This window comes from Curcuma longa, chromosome 17, assembly GCF_044706935.1.
Source record: "Curcuma longa cultivar G26 ecotype Majalengka, Jawa Barat chromosome 17, ITB_CL_G26_1.1, whole genome shotgun sequence".
In the NCBI taxonomy this organism is placed as follows: Eukaryota; Viridiplantae; Streptophyta; class Magnoliopsida; order Zingiberales; family Zingiberaceae; genus Curcuma; species Curcuma longa.
Window position 1 is genome coordinate 8146052 of NC_133877.1, and position 23412 is coordinate 8169463.

Genomic DNA, 23412 nt, shown 5'->3' on the forward strand with positions numbered 1-23412 from the left:
GTCCTCCTGATCGTACCCGTTTGGACTTTGGTCATGCTTCCCGATCCTCCGACACTGCATGAACTTGCACCTGGTGCACCTGACCTGCCAAGTCTTCTGTCTGATCCTCCAGACCAGGACTTGTCCTTATCTAGCCTACAACTAGGACTTTTGTTTTTTACTTAGTCTCAACTAGGATTTTACCTGTGCTCCCTGCACACTAGATCAACTTATTAGTTTAACAACATATTTAACTTGAACCTCGTATAATTATCAAAATTAAAGTTCGATCATCTGGTACTTTTCGCACCAACATAGATGTATTATACAAGGCCTTTGAAACCAACTAAACTTTCAACTATTTAAGGCAATGGATAAATTCCCAAAGACTGAGCATTTAAACATTAGAAGTCCTAGAGTGTAGGCCTAACATTGGATGACACAGTCAATCAAAGTTAGTTGACACAGTCACTCAAGTCGATTTCTATCCACTAAAGTATTTAAAAAAGTGAGGCTCGTCTATATAAGCATCACCATCGATTTATTCTTGACAACCATGCACAATGTCTAGACATCTTGTTGCTAAATTAAGCTTAGAGAAATGTGACCAAGGATTACTAAAAGGTCATTTCTATAGAATATGATACTCTTCTCTCTTTACCTCTCATGTAAATCTTTATAGAGAATATATTAATATTATCTGAGGTTTTTCCACCTCTAAATGAGACTTTTATTAGAGAGTATTTCGGATTTGATTTACTAAATGGATCATTAAATCATGAAATATAGGATGGGAGGTCTAAACCACATAAAGACCTAGCTTATTAACAATGTTATTTTCCCCCCACTAGCCTAACTATTTCGCCCAAATATCATGAACGGTCAAGCTACTAACCAATGAATGGGTTGATGTGCGCATTCTTCGGAGATCATTACCAAGGAGGATAAATCCGAAAAGTACTCCTCAAGAAGGTTAGAATGGTACCAGAGACGGTTCTCGACAAGTCACTCCGAATGTCAAATTAGAATTTTTATGGAAAAAGAGAATTGCTTATGGAAAATTAGGGCTTTTTGAGCGCACATAAGTACGCTTGCGGGAGCGGATAATCTTTTTAAAGAGTTATAAATGTCCTTATTTTCCAAGACATATGCATCTGTTTATCACATATTTCAAAATATATATTTTCATTACTCACGTGTTCTAAAATATGCACTTTCGTTATCTACGTGTTCTAGAATATGCACTTCCGTTATCCACATATTCTAAGATGTACGTTATCATTCTTTACGTCTTTGAAGAGAAATAATTTCATAGATGAAACGGTCACGTCGCTTCTTTCTGCCCGGAGAGATATGGCAATGGGTCAAGTGCCAATGGGTCACGTGCCATGGTGGAGACTAAATTTGACTTGCACATACGAAGGCATGTGTCACAGGATGCTGGAGTTATTTCTAGCAAAGCTCCTTGATGGTGAGTTTGAGGGGGCAGCAAGAGCAAAGGGTCAAAAAAACATATTATATGAACTAAGAAGAGATTTTGAACATGTTAGCTGTATTCATACCTGAGAATTTATAAGTATATGAGGAAAGAAAAACTTATTAGAGATCATGACCATGATCCTTGAGAAAAGGAGGTCATTCTAACTATTTTACCAAATTATTCTCATTAAAAATTTTAAACCATTTTTTTAAAAGAAAACATTTCAAATTGTTTATGTATTTAACTAATTCATAGGAAATCGTTTTAATTTTTTCTATAACTTTACCGAAAAGGAAGGGAGCCATAATAGTCATCAATATAACATAGAAGATAGTAGCGTAATGAATCTGTTTCCTAAGCCTTTGATCTAAACGGACAAATCAAAAGAACGGACAAATCAAAAGAACATATCAGCGCATTGAAACATGAAACAAAGAACATTTTGTTTATTTCCATTTTACTTCCCATGTAGTCAGTAAGCCTCATTTCCACCTTAACAAAAAACGCAGATGGCAAATCTGCAACAAAACAATTTGACAGGGTTCACTTCCCTTACCATTAATGAAAATGCAGATCACAACTCTGCAACAAAACATTTTGTAGATGGTAACTACAAAATTGAAGTGACAGCAGACAACACTAGCCATGAATTAATGTCAAATTTTCGAATACAAATTTAATGGAGTCGCCCCTTTCAGCGAATTCGATACCATTTTGACCAAATCGAAAATGGCTGAAAGAGTCCTCACATTGGGATTTGCATTCCAAGTTTAATGCTGTCAAAACCTTTTTCTCTCTCTTTCAAAGAATTAAAAATGTAAAGGATGGCCTTCGGCTAAGCGGCCATGATCCCTTCGATTGTATATTGGAGTGACTGAGACCAGTCAGATCTGAACAATAATTTCTGTAGTGTCTTCATGATATCATAATCTGGATCCAGTTTACGCTGCCAACCCTACAAAGAAATAAATGAAAATTTTAGAAGTTATTTAGTAAATAATTGATGTAATAATATTTAAGGAAAATTATCATTTTTTTCAATATGCCTTCCCGGAGTTTCAGAATCATCAAGGCACTCATCGAAATTAACTCATGTCATTTGACCCATAACTATTAAGCAGTGAAATGATAAGAGCTTGAAAAGTCTAGGAGGTATTATTTTGATGATTTTGAAACTCTAGGAGTCCCTTTTACAATATGTCCTATGGATTCTCAAAATCATCAATATCCTTTGAAGTATTTAAACTTTTGTCATTTTACAGCCTAACCATTAACATGATTAATTTCATCTGATGAAATAATGGCATGGTGGGTGTACTACGTGTGCGCCGAGTCATTTTCACAAAATAAAGTAACACTATTATTGGTTAAGAAAGGAGTGAAGTGACAAGCTCGAAAAGTCTGAGAGCTATTTTGATGATTTTGTTACTCCAAGGGTGACCATTTTCTATATGCAGAGTTTCAAAATCATCAAAATATCTAAGTCTTTAAACTCTCTTGTCATCAGAACCATTAATGCATCTAACGAATTAATGATGCATCAGAAATGCCACGTGTACAGTAACACTTTTACATGAAGTAATAGTATACATGATTGGGGGCTGGGATGAAATGATTAAAGTTTGAAAATTCTGAAGTATTCACATGCGATAAGGCACAAGGAAACTTTGTATTTGTGATGAAAACATACGAGACATGCACAAGGAACACCAGTTTTGATGCATAAGATAGGCAACTTGCCAAATAAATTTACCTCCAGAACTAAAGTTGTCACCATCGCAGTGCAAACATTTCCATCAATGTTGACTTTGTGACGGCGTACTTGATCTAGTAATTGATGCATACATTCAGCTGGATGGACAACATCACCTTCCCGAGAGCCCCAGAAAGTGAAGGATTTATCAACTTCCTGCAATGTTATATGTGCATTAGGTTGGCTTAACAAAAATAGGACAAGTATTTGCAACTAAAGGGGCAATTTTCAATGAACTTTTGGAGCAAGCAAGTCAACTCAGCTTAGAAACATGGTCACACTTCCGTGGACAAAGGAACTACCAATTGTTTTTAAAACAAATAAGGGATTGCAATGCAACTCTAATTAACAACATTTGGTGGCAAGGTTTTTTGTTACGAATCACCAATTAACATACTAACAGTAGTGGTGACTTCCATGTTCAACCAACTGACAACGGTAAGGTGTGAACTGCCAGCTACACAAACAAAATATAGACAGTAGCCGAAAAGATAAACCTGAGGCAATGAAGCTCACTAATTCTGGTAGGCCATTCACATTTGATGTGCCATGAGGACCATAAACCCACATTAGCTAAAAAATTGTAATTAGGGAAAAATATAAAATTTAAAACAATTTGGCAGGTACAGAGTAGTTAATAGATATACTGCAGATTGTTAGATAAGACAATCATAGAGACTGCAGGTCTAAAGCCTGTTATGTGGCTCATCGAAAGACATTCTTCTAAATAACAACACTATAAGGAGATGAAATTAGTCTCAGGAAAGAGAAACATGTGTTGTAAAGATAGTACCTCAATGAAAGCATCTGGGTTAGGACAACACTGATTCTTTGACAACCTTAAAGTGCACTCTGCGGCAGTACGACCATCTCGAAGAGCAACAGCCTTGAAGAAGTTGAGCAGATTTACACGGTCGCTGCCAGAAAGCTCTGCAGTCATGCCTACATCAAGAAAGATAACATGAGGCTTTGATTTGAAAAGCCGTTTGTTGGAGTTCTTTGTCTGTGCTCGAACAAGAATATTGCCGGGATGCATATCTGCGTGGATGAAATTGTCCACCTAAAAAATAGAACATGAACTTCCAAATTAACACTACAGCAACAATAAAGATAATCACCAACACACACACACACACACACACATATATATATATTTCATAGTAAAGATAATAAACTGCATCACAAAAAAGTTATAATGGCATATCCAGGAATTATGAATTTCCAGGAACTAAAATTAAAATCATAGTAAAGAAAATAAACTGCATCACAAAAAAGTTATAATGGCATATCCAGGAATTATGAATTTCCTCGAGATAATAAATGTAACAATCGAAAAAGTAATTGATAATAAATGTGGAAGAAATCATGGATTTTATTTTAATACAAGATTTGAGATGGCTAGATACATGCAGGCTTATAAGACACGCTTTCCATATAGGTTTTTCTATTTGAAAACCTTCTTATCCCAATAGCAATGGGGCAACTTACCATTGTTTCAGCTCACCCTTTTCCTAAATTTACTAGTAGAAAGGCAAAAGATTAAACATAAATAAGCTTTCTTAAAAAAAAATGACCACTTGTACAACACAACAAAAATTGCATATATTAGGAAATAGCTATAGGATAATAAGTTTGCCAACATCAGACTTAGGCAACTTATTTGGGATGCATGATCATGATAATTAAATAAACTCAGAGACAAATAGAGATCATACCAGTAGCATCTTCAAGAGTGCATTAGTACCAATATGGGCAAGAGCACTTTTGAGTCGATCATGTCCTTCAAGCTCATCAACATAGCGAGAGACACTTTCTCCATGCTCATAAGTCTCCACTAAAACAGCAGGATGGACAAGAGGGTAAACAGGTTTTGGAAAAGATACATCCTTCCACCTACGGAAATTATATATAAAGCGGCTTAAATGTGCCGCCTCCCTTGCAAGATCTACTTGAGACATCATAAAAACAGCAAACTGTCGTACACTTTCATCCAAGCGCAACCACTTCAGAGTAGGAATGAAGTTGGAAATTCTGGCAACTGATTTAATTATCATAAAATCCCTCTTAATGGACTCTCCAACACCAGGATGTCTAACCTTTACAGCAACATCTAAGCATTTTGCCCGTTGTCCAGGATATTGTATCTTCAAAGAAGCGCGGTGTACCTGGGCAACACTTCCAGAAGCCACAGGTACCTCCTCAAAGATTTCAAAAACATCAGAAAGTTTGCGTCCAAAAGCTTTCTCTACAGATTTCCTTGTGTAGGAAAAGCTATGCTCAGGTGCTTTTGTATGAAGCTTAGCCAGCTCAGTACAAAGATCACTGGGGAAAAGGTCCGGACGCGTCGCAGCCCATTGGCCCCACTTTATAAATGCAGGACCAGCTTTTTCCAAAGTAGAACGAACAAGATGAATCCACATTTTCCTGAACTGAGTGCCACAACTGTCAGCAAGTGGAGCCATTACCATGATAGGTGAGAAGAGAATTGCCAAATGGATTGTTCTATATAACAAAACAAAACACTCCAAAACCAGAAGAACAATTGAAGAGAGGAAAATATGGCTATCTTGAGCACACATATAAAGTGCATTTCCTGGAGGAAAGTATTCCCCTTCTGCCCATGTTGTCCTAGAAAATGCCATCTCTCCAGCAAAAAGGGCAAGCAAAGTAGGAACTAAATGAGATCTGGAGACAGCCAAGCTTGTAGCACAAGCAATCTTACTGACAGAAGTGGTGATTCCTCTTCGAGAGTACATTGCAAAGAGCCTTTTCCAGGCAGCTTGACCATAATCTGAGATAGAATTTCTAGTTGAAATAACAGTGACCTTCCTCAAAGGGTTATTCCTGTAGATATTTTCCTCAGCTTTATAGAACGCAAATACGTTATTTTGTCCACCAAAAGTCTTGTACTGCGAAAACACTCTGCATGGAAGAGGTAAGCCATCTGTGGAGGATAATTTAGGACTTGTGGAATATCTTGCTACAGAATTTGCCAGAAAATACTTAATTTTTATTTGAAAAACAAAAAACCTACAAAAGTAGGAAATTAAGTTAGAAAATTGGTACCAAAAATTTACATCGTGATAGATTTGAGTGATGTCTGACCATCTCGGCGTTCTTCGATCAGATTTTGAAGCTTCTGAGGCAAATCATTCTCCACGATTAATTGCTTCGGTCTAGGATGGTGCTCATAAACGGCCTAAAAAAAAATTGAATAAGAGGCAAAAACATATTCACATGTTTCAGTTATTAGTCTTAAGCCATCATCTGATGGTTTTCCTTGATTTTAGCAGAACTGATTGAAAGATAATTTGGATCGAAATATTAACCTAATAAAAAAGCTAAGAAAAATTACCTTAATTAATTTTAGAAGATTAAGGCGAGCGATAGCATCTTGATGTTCAAGCCTTGCAACTAGCAATGCCGTCAAACCATTGGTAGCCATAGCTGTATTTATCCGGGGTGATTTCCTGCATATTTATTTGCTTATTCAGTGTGAAACCAGGACATCATGAGACAATTCAAACAGAAAAGACTAGGGGAAAAGATTCCATTCTCTTACATAATTATCTTCAGGAAAGGCTCCAAAATGTGCACGATGTATTGCTCTGGACAATTGTGGAAGTACTTCACCAATTTCTGAATTGATTCCTTCTTCAGGAGTGCTTGTTCTACTTTCCTTTGTTCATTATCATGCGCCAAGCAGACTGCAGTTGAATCTAAAGCAATGCCGGCCCAAGCTTCATCCTCCAACAGGTTCAAGTACACATCCAATCCTCCATGAGCTCGCAACTGCTCCCTTGAGTTTCTTGAAGCATGAGCCATATCACATAGCAGAGGCAATGCATATTGTTTGAGTGGTGAATCTGAAGTGATAAAATTCATCAAGTGTGGAATAATTCCATTTTCTGCTGCTTGTTCCTGCCTCCTCTTGTTGATCTTGCAAAGGTTGAATAATGCATTGAGGACCTTCCAAAGATGAGCAAATTAATTTAGCCACAGCGAGTAATGAATCTTGTACCAAAGAGAACAAAAAAACAAAGAAAAAAAAATCAGAAGATTACACACTTCATTGTGTATCTGTGAGACAAGAGATCCTTCAGAAAGCTCAAGATTTGGAATCAAATACTTGATTGCATCCGCACGCTGAAGGCTTTCTAAGCAATTTGGATCCATGGACAAATGGTTGATGCACTTGAGGATCTACACTTTGCAATAGAGAAAAATTTCAGAAGATAGCACTAGTTACCTAGATGAGATAAGGCGCTATAGACTGTCGAAGAAGTTCCAACACACCTTCAAGAGAATAGGCAGCTCCATCTTATTGAACATCTGAAAAACCCGAGCAAGCAAGCTTTGGCTACACATGTAAGATTTCACTAGAGTGCCAGCTTGTGCAAATACTAACAGAAGATCTGCAACTTTCTCAAGATATTCCCTTGCCACATCAGCATTTGATGAAGATACCATCTGTGACAGCAATCCAGATGACGTAGTGCTACCAGGTCTTGCATTTAGTACGCCGGATCCAGATAAAATGCCAGTAGTGTTTTGTGATGCTAATCCTGATGTGGAAGCTCCATCATTTAAATTTAACCCCATTGTAGGCAAAACCTTCTTGCTTGCTTTGCTTGAAAGTTTTACATTAGAATCCGTGCTGCTATTTTCTCGCCCATGTCTCGACATCTCTGCATCACACTCACCCCCAAAATAAAGTGAGCAAATGGAATGCAGGCAGGTACAAAGAACTGGAAAAAGAACATATGGAGGACAAAAATATTGAAAGTGTAAAGCCTTCGATATAAGAACTCTCTTTTGTAATTTTAAGATTTGAATTTAGAATCAATGTCAATGTCCAAATGGGAGAGGACAAATGAAAAGTCCAAGTATCCATGTTGACAATTATCCATATAAGAAGCACCTTCTTATTTCCACAAAGTTCTAAACAAACTAGACCTATTCAGGAAAACATCACTCACCAAGAAAACAACCCACACAGCTGGCAAAAATCCAGATATTAAAAATAGTACAATATACTTTAGAGATGTCCTAATTCCTAGCTATCAATCTTAAATTTGGTGATACAAACATGCCCACGCCATACAAGCTAACAGGTGTTGCAAATAAAGTGATTGAGATGAACATGCTGTAAGACCTTTTGAAATTCACATTTTACAGAACGGCTTGGATTATTACATTGTCATGAAGTTTGTAATAAACTTTTCAAATAGAATAAAGAAAGTTTAAAGATTTAGCTACTAGTAATTATTATCCAAATAACTGCATCCAAGATATCTGCAGCAAGCTGCCACAACAAAATAAAATAGATGTAAAGTAATGCATATATCACTTACACCTAAACTCTGAATATTAAACTGTTTGAATTTCAAAATATAGCAGAATCATGAGGGGCAATGTTACAAGGAGACATCTATAACCAATAAAAAAGAACACCCATCTTCAGCTACAAAAATAAGCTAGAAGTTCAACAGGCATACAAAATTGCCTTCTTGGTCACTATTGATAAAGCAGAATTTGCATTTTTAGATTTCATCTAAGAATGATGCATAACTGTAAATTTATATATCTTTAACTCTTCAGAATCCATAAAGAAAAGATTAAGCAATTAGTTTTAACTAAATTTAGCCAGACAAGCAATTAGCCGTACTTTTAAACTATAGATTGATTATTGATCATATGCACAAGATAACATGTTAACCTGCAAATTCTGCCATCAGCGAATCAAGTTCACCATTTGTCCTCTTCTCATTTGAAGCATGCAATAGTGGCAGTATGCTTTCATGTCTTTCTAGTCCAGAAATATGCCGAACATAATCAAGTTGTCCTTAAACATGCTGAGATGGTGGTCCCTTTTCCAGAAAGCTTAAGAGTGGCCAAATTTGTTCATTCTGAGATGTCAATTGAATTGCACCACCTGAATGACCATTTGATGCAAATTCCATATGCTTTTGTGCCTTGTCAATAGAACTCCTACAAGCAGAGTTTGTGCCATGATGCCTCGGAAAGTTAGCATCCCCACGAAAAGGCTCTTGATCCCATATATAGTGTTCATTCTCCTTTGAAGCTTCCAGTATAGCATGGTTGGGGTAGATCTTATCTCCATCCCCAAAATATTGTTTGTCCAACTGGGTTCCATCTGTTCGTTGAGAATGAGAAGCTTGATTCTGTGTTTGTTCTAATGATCCAGATGAAAAAGGATGGTCAAGTTTAGAAGTATGAGTATGGCCTATGTCTGAAATTGGTGATTCACCCTGCATAATAGTAGGCCGACTGTGAGGACCTAAAGGACCAGATCTTGGTTTTGGAGCCAGCCCATTTTGTGAAATGGATAAACCCCCTCCGGCTATCGAAGCCAGACGAGTTGCCTCATTCAAGCTATATAGAGTGTTGACAAGTCTAATAAGTATGCCATTCTTCGCAGCAATTCGACAAAAGTCATTCTTCAGGGTTGAGTGCTGAAGCTTAAAAACTTGCCACATGCCATCTATGGCAAGATGAACCATTTCCCTGATAATGGAATCAAGCTAAGCACATAGGGAAAAGATACTTAAGAAATGCATTGGCTGACAGGATAACCAACCAACCTTTTATGTTTGGATAAGGAGTTTATATGTCTCACTCAATGATTCTCGCAACAAACACAAGTGCCCCTCTGGGACACCACAACTTCAGCTTTGATATCACTAGACGCAGCACAAGTCACATATCTCAGGTCAAACACTGATGCAAGGAGGGAGAGAAACCCAATATTAAATCAATCAATAACTTGTACCCTTCCCTTAAATGTTAAAACATAGAGGCCTTGCCCAATATAGAAGAATATAAAAACAATTGTATTAAGAAAATGAATACCTAAATAAACAATTGATTAAACCCAAAATACAAGTACATGTTCTACAATTATTGTGGCTTAAAATTACAAATCACAAGAAGACCTAATTGAATTGTCTTAACATGAATCAACTTGATCTCTGTTGATGCATAATTTACTTAACATTTTCATTTTGGTTCTTACCTAAAATCCATACATGTCTCGTTCCATTTTCTCTTCCAACTTACTAGTGACAAAAAACCCAATGCAAATAGGAGTTCATGAAGCCACAAATGAAAACGCAATATTCCCCTTTAAAATTAATTATATGTAGCTTTCTGTACCTGAACAATTCGGAAAAGCACAGGCATTGGTTGTAAATCGTAATATGGTGGTACACATGTTAACAACTCTATGACTGTGCAACCAACACTCTAGATGTCTGATGCAGCACAAACACCAGACATTTCAATAACCTGAAAGAGAGCAATTCTTCTGAACAAGATATGGAAAATGAAAAAAAAAAAGAGCTATGCAACAACTAAAGTAGGCATACGACAAACAGATTTCAAGTATTTCCCTTACATCAATATTGTCACAAGTAATATGGAAAACAAAAAAAAAACTAATAGTTAAGCAAGCATACACAAATCAGATAGCAAATGGCAACCGAAACTTCCACTTGTATTATCAGATGTCAACAAGTTGCTCCTTTGAGTCAAAGAAGTTGAGACTTGAGACAAATAAGACATTGAATTACGGAATATTATGTCTGACAATTTCTTAGAATTATGTTCTATTTTCATTTTTGTCTTCCTACTTAGCCTTTAACTAGATTATACATATATAGTCTACTATCAATCTCCAGTTACCTAAGTTGAACTTAGTTATTGTTTACTTATCATCACATCACCAAACAAGATTATCAGAGAGCAAGCACTCATGCTATAATAGCCAATCATATGATATCCAGTTAAGAACATTATTTCTAACACCAAGGAAAAAAAAGTTACATATAAGGTCCATGCTGATACAAAGTGTAAATATATAAAATTACAAAAGACTAGTTTTAGATGGTTGGTTACCTCAGGAGCCATCCAATATGGTGTCCCAACAACTGAATGTGTATTTGCATCTGCTTCTGTAAGTTTTGTTGCAACACCAAAGTCCGCAAGTTTAACAAGACCCTGAAGATAATTATTGACAGTACAATAAGAATGGTAAGCACATGGAATATATATATATATATATATATATATATATATATATATACCAACATCAAAATCTAGGTGAAATGTAACTAAAAAATCTATGTACACCAAGTGAGTATATAGCAACTACAAATTATCTCATGGATTTGAATCCAAAAGAAATTTTGGTTTAACAATAAGCTGGTTTGGTTTTTAAAAAGTGTTCCAGAAAGACAAGTATGGTACGAGAAATACCTGTATCCTAAACAATAGGCATGGCTTGGCATGGAGTACCAGCAAATGGGTAGAAACATGTGGAGTTTATAGAAGAAGAAAAAAAAGTATCACAGTGAATAATTCTAATACAAAGAGAAGCCTGATCTAATAAGAGGTATAGTAAAAAAAATTATTCCATATAGAGACAGAAAGACATGCTAATGACCACTTTCTCAAGATACTGAAAAAAACCCAGATATTTGGCTAGTTGATCAGACAATCCAAGTTTTCACTTATAACTAAACATCACAAATACAATTAACCGCAGGCGCCAATAAGAGCATTTATCTGGTTATATAAATTTGTGAGTTGATACTAGCTCTTTTTTGTTTGTCACTTTTCTTGTAAGCTCTGCTTTTTTTATGAAAAAAGAAACATGGATTTGCATAAAAGTTCATAGTTTTCAGTTAATCAGTGCCAGCATGTCATTGAAGAATTAGAAAACAGAAGAGAGTGCATCGTACATGAAAAAGTATCACAAAGTATTTGACATCTCTAAATTGGCAAGCTGAAACCTCAAAGGAAGCAAAGTGAAATAGGATTAAAGAGAAAACAGATGTGAACAAGAAATACCCATCATGTAGATCAGAGAATAAGGGTAGAAGAATCTTATTAATATTGGGTTTTTGGTTCCAGGATCAGATGTCTCTAGGTCTCATGTCAATGATGAGCAGTTACAAATGCCTGCCCACACAACTTCAGTGTGTGTATAATATGATACATCATCCATGATACAGTATATGCATTCTAATTTAAAATATACCAGATTAAATTTCAAAGGTAAATTATTATCAAACTATAATGCACCTACAGAGGAAAGGCACGCATGAAATATTAAAGTGGCATTGTCCATAAAACTAAAGAACAGTTGTTTTTTGTGACATAACCCTAAGGGAAAGTATCAAGAAACACACCACTTGGTGAAATTGGAAGCTTGAGTACAATTAAAAGGAGAAGTAAGGTCAAAACTAAAGATTACCAGATTAAAAGTTCATAGTTTTCAGTTAATCAGTGCCAGCATGTCATTGAAGAATTAGAAAACAAAAGAGAGTGCATCGTACATGAAAAAGTATCACAAAGTATTTGACATCTCTAAATTGGCAAGCTGAAACCTCAAAGGAAGCAAAGTGAAATAGGATTAAAGAGAAAACAGATGTAAACAAGAAATACCCATCATGTAGATCAGAGAATAAGGGTAGAAGAATCTTATTAATATTGGGTTTTTGGTTCCAGGATCAGATGTCTCTAGGTCTCATGTCAATGATGAGCAGTTACAAATGCCTGCCCACACAACTTCAGTGTGTGTATAATATGATACATCATCCATGATACAGTATATGCATTCTAATTTAAAATATACCAGATTAAATTTCAAAGGTAAATTATTATCAAACTATAATGCACCTACAGAGGAAAGGCACGCATGAAATATTAAAGTGGCATTGTCCATAAAACTAAAGAACAGTTGTTTTTTGTGACATAACCCTAAGGGAAAGTATCAAGAAACACACCACTTGGTGAAATTGGAAGCTTGAGTACAATTAAAAGGAGAAGTAAGGTCAAAACTAAAGATTACCTCCTTAGTGGTCAAGATATTTGCACCCTTGATATCACGATGAATAACACCTTGCTCATGTAGATAGACCAAACCCTCCAAGACCTTTTCATAATCATAACACAAAAAGCCATATTACCACTATAACCAAGTAAGAGACGGATTCTAAGAAATCTCAAGCAAACCTGAGCAATATAGATAGCTACCAAAGATTCAGGGAAAGGTCCAAATTTATTAGGTTTGATGATGTTAGCAAGAGAACCATTTTCCACATATCTGCAAGAACTCCATCAAGTAAATGGTAGCATGGTTGTGATCAAGAGACTCAAATGTGATAAACACTACACATTCAAGAGGAGGTTAATAGGAAATACTCTAGAACAATGTGTAGATGAGTCTTTGTCTTGATCGACCCAAGATATTTCACGATGTTTTTGTGATTAAGATTCTGCAAGCAAAAAAGCAAACTTAGATCACTTGCAACTAGATTGTGAAGACCCAATTTATTATAACGATGAATTTATAGGCTAACAAAGAAGATTTATAAGGCTTCTAAGTCGACTATTATTAACTTGGACTAAGCATTTCGGATCTTGGAACAAATCAAATTAAATGGGCAATTCTCTCAAATAAGTCAACTGGTTGTGGTCATGTAGCATTGCAACAGACTTGATGATCCTAAGCTTGATGAGATCATCGAATGAGAAAGGATTATCTATAATGGTGAAGTTATCATTAGCTTTTACGTGCCACCAACCAGGAATTTTAAACCTTAATGAGATCATCAAGCCTTAAGTGGAATATGTTGTCATAACCCAATTTAATCTTGCACCACAAATTGTGGACTAATTAAGTTGATTTATAAATCATAGATGAAATTGCTATAGAAAAATAGGGTTAGGTATTTAGACTAGTGGTTTGAGCCAATGAAGTTAATGGGACATGGTTTGAGCATGTGATGGTGGAACCTCCATTTATCCACATGCAAGCCTTTAGAAGCAATACTAAAAATATAGATCAATCATATATTGAAAAGTGTAGACTATGTTACGGAAATTTATGAGATTTAGATGAGTCTGATGCCATTAACTTGGAATCAATTAAGGCCAGTGATTTGGATTGATCAAGTTAATAGGACAGTCTCACATTCAAGCTGGGTAGTGACCTATTGTTTACTTAACTTCCTGAATTAATGAGAATCTAATAGGTGTTTTGCTTAAACAGTGTTCTTCCTAGTTATCAATGAATAAGCAGAATTGGTGGTGCACCAATGGCATTTGTGATGATTACTATCCAAATTTTTTCTACTTATTTGTCTAAAATCACACAATATGCGAGAATCTATTTTGCTAGATAACTATGTGAATTTACATGGAGGATTCATCACCTGATACAAGAATCAAGATGACAAATTCACATCTCTGCACCATATATTAAACCAAGTTAGGCTTTACAAAATGATACTGTCCACTACTAGGATTATACTACGCTAGCAACTATAATAAATACTGTAATCATTCCCCAAGTCTCATAAAATGCAAATTTTGCTGCATTGGCATAACATAATTGGGAAGAGCTAAAGGCCTATAGATGGCAAGAGATGATAGCAAATCAAAGCCTAAAATGCAAGGAACCAATGATGAAATTGACTCATGATCAATAGATGTCAAAAAATTCCAAGACCAGCACTCAATAGGCCAAATAACACTTCTAGTAGTTACAATGAGTGACAACAAATTTATTAACAATAATAAGTAGGAATAAAGACATTTTATCAGTCACTAATTGAAACTTCAGCAATTAATAACTTGAAACTTTTAAACAGCAAAAAAACTTTGAAAAGAATATTTACCTTCAGTAGATCAATTTCTTGCTGGATTATGATTTATGATGATGGCAAAGAAAATTTTGCAAGAGAAAGAGAGAAAATATTAGCTGAAAAACAAGAAAAAAGCTTCTTGTGTAATTTTAATAGATTCCATGACAATGTGCAAAAAGAAGATTCATAGTTGCAGCATTGTAACAACTATATAAAACATCTACTACTGCTAATACTAAGTTCTTTATTTTTTGCTGCAAATATACTTTAATCAACGAAGAAAAAAAACCTAATTTATAGGATTCTTTTCCTTAATATGTGTCTATAACTTTGAAATGCAAATTCTTTTCATCCCCCATCCCACCCCCACGTACACACAAATATAAATATATTAAAGAAAAAATGAGCACATGTTGCATGACAATAAGCAACTGCAAATTGAAATACAGTAAGAAACAAGAACCTTTCTTAGTAACCAAATAGATGTGACTGAATGAGGCAACAAAAACTATAGAATAAGTGAGCATACAAGATAAAGTTGCTTTGCTTTTAAAGATCAATCACATCAATATCAAACGGCAAGACACTTAGAAAGAACTTATCATTAAGTTCCAATGCTAAAGTTTAGTTTCACGCTAAGGTGCCACAAATAAGCACCAGAATTTTTAACTTAAAGGCAATTACAAACATGTTATCTTTTCAAAAGATGCCTAAATATTACCTTAGCAGTGTTATACACTTCTTTCTCACAATTAGAAAGGACACTGATAGACTTGGAAAGGAACAAAATATGTCTTCCCATTGTATGTCACATTGGCATCACTTGATTGATTAGCATTTATCAAAAAACAGCCAGCACTAATCTCATTTTCAATGTATTTTGTCACCTGGAATTTAGTAGTATAACATTACATTTTATGAACAAGACTTAATATTATCTTCTATATGAAGCAAGCAGTAGACTTACTGATAATCCAGCTCCTAAGTCTGTAGTATTGGCAACTCCATATACGAGAACCTTTTCCATTATTTTTATGGCATTATGTAATTGGTTTAAGTGTCCCCACTTGGGTTGCCTTATATTCCCTATATTTATGAGAAGAAAAGAATCTCACAAGTCACTAATTTTTAATAATATCTTAGATTAGGTAAAAATAATTTGACTTTTGGATAATAAATTTTGTGAGAGTGGATTAATGATATGTATACCATATTCGTCTAGAGGAGCATCATAATCGTATGATGTTACTATATATGGGCCACCTGATGTCCGACCAAAGTTTGTTCCTCCGTGATACTGAAAATAATTATGTTATTACCACATGAATTCAAGAAAATATTGAAATATAAATAAAGATGTTTGAGAAGATAATGTAAGTTCATGAGTAACAATGAAACATTAGTTATAGATTTCAAACCATATAATAGTTTTGCAAAGTTCCTCCAGATGCAAAAAAGTATGCAACTGCATAAGCTATGTCCTCGACAGGCCTATGTGGTTTACTTTGCCCCCAACCTTGAAACCTGAGTATTTCATCATTTATTTATTTCATATTTTATTTAGGAAGTGTAAAACTCATTATAATAAAATATTTAAACTTACCATCCCGTCCAATTCTCTGTCCACAATTTAGGGCTAGTTGGACGATTTGGTGTAAACTTATGACAGTAGAAACCATTACAAGTGTTTATCTGTTAAGAATGAGAGAAAACATATGTAATTTACACCAAATGAATTAAAGAATTTATCATGATAAATGCATCTATAGATTGTTCAAAATGATCTTGATTTCAAGATTGTACATAGGCTCATTTGATTAACAATTTTATTATTTACCTTATTATAAAAATACTTGAGAGAAGGAAGTAAGTCGATATAATTCATAATAAAATTTTAGTCATGTTACCTTAATGCCTTCAAATTAAAATATTTAAGAATTATGCATTTACCATAGGAGATGGGGCATCAGCTTGTTGGCACATTATCCATGGCACACCTACATTAAGTGATTCTGCCATGTTTGCACACCATTGGATATATCGTTTCCCAGCAGATTCATACTTGTCCATGATGTTACCATACTCATTTTCAATCTGAGGAATACAGGTCACAAGTTTAGTTGGTCTTTCAATGACAATGAAAATGGATAGAGGGTATTTCTACTTTGGTACACAAGGTATAAAAGATGACAATCAAATTAACTACATAATATTATGGTATCTATTCAAATTTTGTCTAAGATAGCTACTATTCTAAGTTAATGACATAATTAAAAATATAGGTAGAAGTTTGAAGAAGACATGGAATTGAAAGAAAAACATTTTGAAGTGTCTTTTCTTAGTACATACTTGGGCTATGATGATCGGTCCACCTTGTGATGCAAAGAGACCTTCATTCTTGACCATGTTCACAATCAAAGTAGTGAAATTTTGCATTTCGACCTATACAATATTAGATGGTAATATAAAAAAGTAATCAAAATAAGAGTTGAATTTAAGAGTCAAGCTAAGTGAATATGAGTACCTTAAATATTTCATTATCGGTTCTCATTTCGATTCCTGGAATTTGGTGCAGCCACACAGGAAACCCACTGAGCGAAGCCAAAATAATTTTCATATATTCTAGCCTCATACTTGAAAACAATATTATGCAAATGAAGTTGTTTAGATTACCCATAATTCCATTCGGCACAAACATATGGCCCGATTCTAAGAATTGCATAAAGGCTGCATCTTGCACAATCTTTATGAACTTGATAAAGTCCAAGTTTCCATTAAAATTGTACTATTGGGAGTAGAGAAAATAGACAAAGGTTAGGAAGGTTATCATAGTTGCAATATAGGCACATGATGCATCACAATAAGGGTAGTTAGAAATTAAACCTCTCTTTTGGTAGGCTCATGAACATTCCAAAAGATATATGTCTCAATGGCATCAAGTCCTCCTTCCTTTGCTTTTTGAATGAGGCTTGGCCACATCTGAAAGAAAGCAAAATCCATCAACACAAGTCACTTTAGCATATGCAAAATATGTCAGATCAAAAGGATAAGGCAGGTGGGGAGGAAGGTGAATAGCTAATCATTTAATTTGTTTGCTTATGTTGATAATCGAGTTGATATGCAATGGAAATATCAAACATAAATAAAAACAATGAAAAAAATTATGTCATGCTAATAACTTTTTGTCAATATTTGTTCATAACTAAAGGGAGTAATATGACACTTAAAACAATGATATCATCCTAATAACTTTTTAGCTTACATGCTTACTTTATTAGTATAATTATTTAAGAAAGTATTCTATTATAATATTTCACCATAAAATATGAAGTTAAATGGTTAAGCTTTTATATAGAATTTAAAATAATATTTTATACATAAAAATTATTCCATAAATATTCAAAAGATATGCACTATATGTGAGACTAACCATATAACATCCAAAACTTTTTGAAATTAGAGTTTGCATGTGAGACAAAATGCACTAGGACGACTTACATCAGGAGTGCTTCGTGGATAATGAATTGAACCCGAGATGAGAACTCGTCTCTCTCCATTAATGATAATTGCTCTTCCATCATAGGTAACATTTGTTGCTAAGGATGGAGAAATCAAAAAACAAACAATGAGCAGTAACAATGAACTTCTTGTTGTCATTGTCATTGTGATAATTAACATCACACATGTTCATGCTCCAACCCTCTTGGAGCTTTATATAGAGGGATTGTTTTGGATAAGTTTTACGCATGAGTTCATGTGTTATCGTTGGCCGTTTCTTTAGCTATAGATAAGTTTTTTATTGACATTTTTAGATTACTTTGTTAGCCATAAGCTCCCAATATTTATCTACGATTAACATAGACCACGAACAAATTACAAGAATAGTCTAACATTGATTGCATATGACCATGTCAAACTACCATTTTATTTTAATGCCAACTAGGATTTACAAGGCTTTTAAAAATTACCAATTAAATATTTATTGTGTATCCACCCATTTATTATTTTCATTTGTATCTATTAATTGGGTTGGTATATAAGTAACATTTATGTGAGACTCTTCTCACCATCTTCATTCACTAATTTTTTTTTTCCTTTTCTATTTCTATTTATAAGAGTTGATATTCTTTGGTATGCCTTTTTCAATTTGAATATTTAAATAACTTAAATTAGTGTATATTGATTAGTGTATTTGACATAACTTAAAATCTAGCTATGTCAAATACTTGACTTCTAATTTTGTTACTACTATGGTTTTGAAGTTCTCTTAAACTAGCCAATCATATTCTTAATTTGTAACTAATTAGCGATTTGTATATTGATTATTTAGTGCCACATTTGCCAAAGTAAAAGTGGTACGGAATTATTAAATCTTTTCTAAGATGTAAATTATTATACCTGTATAATCATTTGTCTACCTCATTAGTAAAATTGTATTTGTAAAAAAAAAAATTAAATATGAGTAATTTAAAATTATCAAATAAATAAATAAAATTCAATTTTGAGAAGCGGAATTGCATTTATATCGAGCTGATGTGAGATTCGTTGACATTGAAATTGTTCCGGTTTTAAAGGAAACCAATAAATAAAGATATTTAATTTGCTTTTTATTAAATCTAGAAGAGATAATCATTTTTTTGTAAATTAAAATACGAAAACACAATTAAATCTTTATAAGAGTGTTATAGATTCTTGATTATGTCAGTGTATCGTTTGCAATTGAGAAAGTTGATGCACTTCAGTAAAAATGAAATTCGTTATCCCAATGACCTTATACGGTCGATTTCACGATCATATACGAGAAGATAAATCTAGAAAAAGTTGATGAACGATAAGTATTGTCGTTGTGATGAGCTAGCGATGATGATGTCATGGAGAGAGCTTGCTATAGTAACAAGAATAATGTTTTTTTAGTTAAGGGAATGGCGAAGCTATGATAAGTGCATGAAAATAACGAGAAGGCACAAGAATCAAATTATAATATGAGAATAGATGATAATAGAAAAGTAAAAAAAAAAAAGATGATGAAATAAAAATATGAAAGATGAAGATACAAATAAAAGTGCGAAAGTAGACATAATATTTTAAATTAAATAAAAAAATATGATGATTTAATAGTGATTATAATTAATTTTTTATTTATTATCTAAAAAGAATATTAATTATCAAATAACAATCAAATTAAATTTCTAATTTATTATAAATTCGTTAATTTTTAGATTTATTTTTATTTATTATAGAGGTGTCGATTTTAAATATATTTTATTTTAAAAAAATTAATTAAGATGAATCAATTTAATTTAAAATTTATCTTTACATAATTTAATTTCTTATCTATATTATTAGTGCTGATGTAACAGCTCATGTCATGCTGATTTAGTTCCATAGAAAAAAAAATGATAAATCCCGATCAGTCTCATGGACTCAATCCCTGGGGGTGGCCGGTCCGGTCCCACGGAAGTTTCCCATCGACCACCAGGTAAATCGGGCAGATGCCCAGCATCCTTTAATTATGTTTCCCATTTGGAGGAAAATTCCTGCAAATACGTCATAGTTGGGGATCGAACCGCGGGTCCCTAGGTCACAACCCGGATGTCCTACCGTTGCACCATTGCCCGGGGACAAAAACTGTAGTGGGTAAACTTTTTATAGTGACCGACCCCACCAACGAAACAGCCCCATATCAGAAAACCCCCTAAAGAATTTTTTGGAGGCACGGTACCACTAGGTTGATAAGAGCATACTGCCCTCAACAGCACCTTAGCTGAGCTAAGACTTGAATCGCACAGTACCTCAGTCAACAAATATATGTTGCTAAGGGGATTCGAACTCGAAATCTCAAGCAACAGTGTCTCCATGCTTACCACTTGGGATAAGACATTTCAACAGTTCCATAGAAACGGTTTAGGATCATGGCACGAAATGATCGAATAGACTTAATCAAAATCAAATAAATTAAAAAATAAATTATTCGAATCAATCAAATTTTTTAATAAAAATTAAATAAATCAAATCGATAAAATATCAATTAATTTAATTTTTAATTAAATTAATTAAACTTTTCAATATGCAGCTATCTCATCCCATGTTAACATTTAGGTGGACGACTTTAAAAATATGTACTTGTTTATCATTGTTAATGGCAACTTTAAGAACGTGATATCTTTGGAGATCTTGTAAAATCATAAGTTAGATATTATTCTTCATCCAAATCTCTAACAATTATGATTGTTAAAAAGGAATGAAATGAATAGATTTATTTGGTTTCTTCGGTTTAACTAAATTAAGGTTTTTAAAATCAAAATTAATTAAAATTTTTTAATAAAACATTAAAATAATAGGATTGAATTTTTAAATTTGATCTATTTGATTAATTCAATTTAATCAAACTTTTATCTATCGATAGGAACAATGTCATGTGCATATGACTCCAGGGGCAATGGTGCAACAATAAAATGTCTTCTCAATTTCTCAAGTACATGAGAATTGAGTTTCAGCTTTAGCGAATTAATAGATAACTTTTTCTGAATAGATGGTTAATCTAAGAATGCTAGATTGATGGGTCGTCTGTTCAAGCATTTTTTAATTTACTCATACTCGATGGAAATTTTTTATAAGATCAAATTGATCATCTTCAAAACTAATCGATATAAGTTAAATAAATAATATCAATTAAAAAAATTGTTATGGGCACATCCTCTTCAGCAAAAAAGTGAAATCTACCACCCAATGGTCCCACGACTATATGTGAAGAGGTAATCGAGAAGCTATAGTTGGCCACAACGAAAGAGGGCATTGCCTCGGCTTCGTCGAAATTCGATCTTTGTCCACTTCAATAATTCTGCTCTGTAATAACCAATTCAATTATATTCTGGGAGCGTCATGGGCGCACCCTCTTCTGCAAAAAAATGAAATCTGCCACCCTAACAGCCAGAGACGGATTTAAGTAGGGGCTACCCTGGGCTCTAGACCAGCCCTGTGAGTCTTATAATAATTTATCAATAACTTATTTTGAATATTTTCTAACGGGGTGGTGGCATAGTTGGCTAGCGCGTAGGTCTCATAGCTCGATGAGTTATCTTGAGGTCGATAGTTCGAGCCTCTCTCACCCCATTTGTTCTCTTGGTGATGAAGATTAATGCACTTCGGTGATGTCAGGGTTCATCACAACTATCTGATTATTAGATGAGACTGTAAAGTGCTTCTGAGCCAATATTTTTTTTCTAATTTTTAATTGACATATACAAATTAGTCATTTTAATTAGGTTTGTTGGGTTGCAAGGGTGCAAACATAGTTCCACATCTAAAATACATGGAAAAGATCATGGAGTTAAAAGGATGGAAAGTATCTCCATTAGTATGAGACCTTTTGGGGAGAGCCCAAGAACAAAGTCATGAGGGTTTAGGCCCAAAGTGAACAATATCATACTATTGTGGAGATATTTTGATTCCATCAGTTTTAACAAGTGGTATAAGAGCGAGATCGCTCTTCACCGGACTAACCACCGGATGAGCCATGATCTAGATCTAACCATGTGGTTTGAACCTTAAACAAAGGAAGTGAGTGCTCCTGTGTATGAATCGAGAGGACTAGACACCAGGTGAGAAGTCCTAATAGGTTAGGTGGACCGAGAGGCAAAAACTCCTAGTTGCGACTAGGTGGGAAGTCCTAGTAGGTCGGATGGACCGAGGGGCAAAAAGTCCTAGCTGTGGCTAGATGGGAAGTCCTAGTAGGTCTGGTGGACCGAGGGACAAAAAGTCCTGGTGGGTCGAGGATTCAGACATCACAACGACGTTGGGGGGGCTGTGGTCCTTTGTTTGAGGGGGGGATTGTTGGGTTACAAAGGTTCAAACATAGTCCTACATCTAAAGTACATGGAAAAAATCATGGGGTTCAAACTAGATCTAACCATGTGGTTTGAACCTTAAACAAAGGAAGTGAGTGCTCCTGTGTCTGAATCGAGAGGACTAGACACCAGGTGAGAAGTCCTAATAGGTCAAGTGGACCGAGAGGCAAAAACTCCTAGTTGCGACTAGGTGGGAAGTCCTAGTAGGTCGGATGGACCGAGGGGCAAAAAGTCCTAGCTGTGGCTAGGTGGGAAGTCCTAGTAGGTCTGGTGGACCGAGGGGCAAAAAGTCCTGGTGGGTCGAGGATTCAGAAATCACAACGACGTTGGGGGGGGCTGTGGTCCTTTGTTTGAGGGGAGATTGTTGGGTTACAAGGGTTCAAACATAGTCCTACATCTAAAGTACATGGAAAAAATCATGGGGTTAAAAGGATGGAAAGTATCTCCATTAGAATGAGGCCTTTTGGAGAGAGCCCAAGAACAAAGTCATGAGGATTTAGGTCCAAAGTGGACAATATCATACCATTGTGAAGATATTTTGATTCCATCGGTTTTAATAAGGTTCTCTCTCGTTAAGGATCCATTTGCCACTGTTTAAATAATATTCGTTAGTTTGCAAACAATCTGTAGCTTTAAATTAAGTTATATAAAATAAAAAATATTTCTTTTCTTTACAGACGG

The 23412-nt window shown here is 34.7% G+C and overlaps 1 protein-coding gene, 1 non-coding gene and 1 pseudogene across 2 annotated transcripts; 1 reads left to right on the forward strand and 2 right to left on the reverse strand.

Moving 5' to 3' along the window:
• Positions 1-1926: 1926 nt before the first annotated feature.
• LOC141811863 (MAP3K epsilon protein kinase 1-like) lies at positions 1927-10475 on the reverse strand (annotated as a pseudogene).
• Positions 10476-10478: 3 nt separating this feature from the next.
• On the reverse strand, positions 10479-18547 carry LOC141848334 (beta-galactosidase 15-like). Its single transcript, XM_074736370.1, is given in 16 exon segments — positions 10479-10539; positions 11130-11231; positions 11430-11451; positions 15605-15662; positions 15664-15771; positions 15852-15970; positions 16094-16181; positions 16303-16408; positions 16488-16576; positions 16835-16978; positions 17234-17326; positions 17409-17475; positions 17558-17612; positions 17615-17669; positions 17768-17863; positions 18383-18547. Coding segments are annotated over 16 exon segments (1428 nt in total).
• Positions 18548-22007: 3460 nt separating this feature from the next.
• LOC141812026 (small nucleolar RNA snoR114) lies at positions 22008-22096 on the forward strand. Its single transcript, XR_012600224.1, has one exon. It is a non-coding gene; the product is annotated as a small nucleolar RNA snoR114 (small nucleolar RNA).
• Positions 22097-23412: the final 1316 nt, after the last annotated feature.